General features: G+C 41.6%; 1 protein-coding gene across 1 annotated transcript in view; it reads right to left on the bottom strand.

Annotated features, from left to right (window-relative positions):
• The window catches only part of ric8a (RIC8 guanine nucleotide exchange factor A), a 34,980-nt gene that overhangs the window by 17,051 nt on the left and 16,201 nt on the right, over positions 1–1,728 (bottom strand). Inside the window, exons 8-10 of the mRNA XM_015018013.1 lie at positions 1,006–1,193; positions 592–686; positions 353–503 (exon numbers count right to left, since the gene is read on the bottom strand). Coding sequence (XP_014873499.1) covers positions 353–503; positions 592–686; positions 1,006–1,193 — 434 coding nt within the window. The remainder of the gene's footprint in view (positions 1–352; positions 504–591; positions 687–1,005; positions 1,194–1,728) is intronic.

Here is a 1,728-nt window from a genome sequence, read left to right as displayed (position 1 = left end):
GCGTGTTTCAACCAGACAGCCATTTGTAATCCATGGGGGGGGGGCGCAGAAAATGTTTGGAAACCACTGGGGGGCACAGAAGAAAAAGTTTGGGAACCACTGCAGTAGAGCATCCTGGAGCATTCAGATTGATTTTCCAGTGGTTGAGGAAAGGTAATCCAACAAAATTGCTTACTTCTGTTGTTGAAGCAGCTTCCCTTTGTGAAACCATATGATCTGAAATGAATAAGTATTCATATAGATGGTTGCCTTTCTTTGAGCTAACTTGGACAAGCTTTTGTTTTAATCAGCCCTTTGAAACAATTGTACTACAGGCTAAGAGAGAACTTCTATATCTACAGTGTTATCCTACACGATCAAGTTTTTTCTCCATGAATTCCAGCAGCATGTTCACAGCATCCATGTTGACCCCCATGTACTCCATGGAGCCATGTTCCACCTTGGGCAATAACAGTACATCCAAACAAGGCAGCGGCAGATTCCCCAGTAAATTCACAGTATGGCTGAAAATACAAGGAGAAATGCTTTAAGAGGTTGGCCTCAAAGGGAAGCCATGAGTGTATAAATGAAGTGAAGAGTGTATTATCAAACCTGTGGAACTCCTCGGTCCGCTCCTCTCCGTCTGCTCGGCTCATCAAACAGTGTCTCAGGAGAGCGCCCAAGTATCTGTACTCTACTGCCTCTTCCTTCTCACACACACATACAGACACGCACACACAACGAGTTTTCAGAAGAGTGCGCTCATCTCATTAGGTTCAGTGTTTCTGTAGCAACAGAATGCTGCTCTCTGGCAGCCCAAGTTTAGCACAAAGCAACTTTACAATGTGAATCAATGGAATAGATGCTCTCCTGATAGCCATCATTTCCTTTTCTGTCCAGTAACTCATCAGAGAAGCGACGACAAACAGGAGGAACAATAAGGCTGAGACGCATCCTAACTTCTCTAGTGATCAAACTGACCAATTAACAGCAAATTGAAATGCCACATGAAAAGTTTCTTCTTACCTCATCGACCTTGCGTCGGTTTGTGTCAAATGTGATATTGAAAAGTATTTTCAGTATTTCAATAGCTAACTCTGTCTGCTGCCTGCTCAGTTGGGGAAGTTCCTCAGGTCGAAAACCTTCATATCCCATTCTGGCTGTCACCAGGGGATCTGGCCAACACAGACAGAGGGTGGCTTCCAACTGGCTTCCTAGGACAAGCAAAGGACAGCAAATGATCTCTTCATCAACTGTTTCATTACAAATTATTCTCAGCAGTACAGTCATGGATGAAAGTATTGTCAGTCACACAAATAAGTCTCATGGCTTCAGGATAAGTAGATATTTTTATTTTATTTTTGATCTGAAACATTTTTACAGATTTCCTGAGACTTTTATTAGTGAACATACTCAACATCAACATCTGAGTTTAATTTTGAGGGATCATGAGCCATTCTTGTCTTCTTTGTTTATGGAGTTGATCCTAGTTTGTTGTCTTCTGCTTTTTGACAAGTGAGAATAGGTTCATAGTGAGGTTAATATCTGGAGAATTTCATGACCATAGGGACAAAGATTTTATGTTTAGATCTTGCTTCTGTGACACCTAAATTTCCCCATTCAACATACTGGAAAATACAGTCTGGCATCAAATTATGCTTGCACTCCTGGAAGAAGTTTCTCTTGGAGGTCATCTTGATCTCACTCTTCATAAATGGCAGTGTTCTTGCAGGAATTGTGACTAATCTC

Source organism: Poecilia latipinna, unplaced genomic scaffold (genome assembly GCF_001443285.1).
Source record: "Poecilia latipinna isolate Pla-1442-1.1 unplaced genomic scaffold, P_latipinna-1.0 Scaffold2218, whole genome shotgun sequence".
NCBI classification, from domain to species: Eukaryota; Metazoa; Chordata; class Actinopteri; order Cyprinodontiformes; family Poeciliidae; genus Poecilia; species Poecilia latipinna.
Note: the sequence above shows the minus strand (reverse complement) of the source record. Positions and strands in the feature narration are given on the sequence as shown.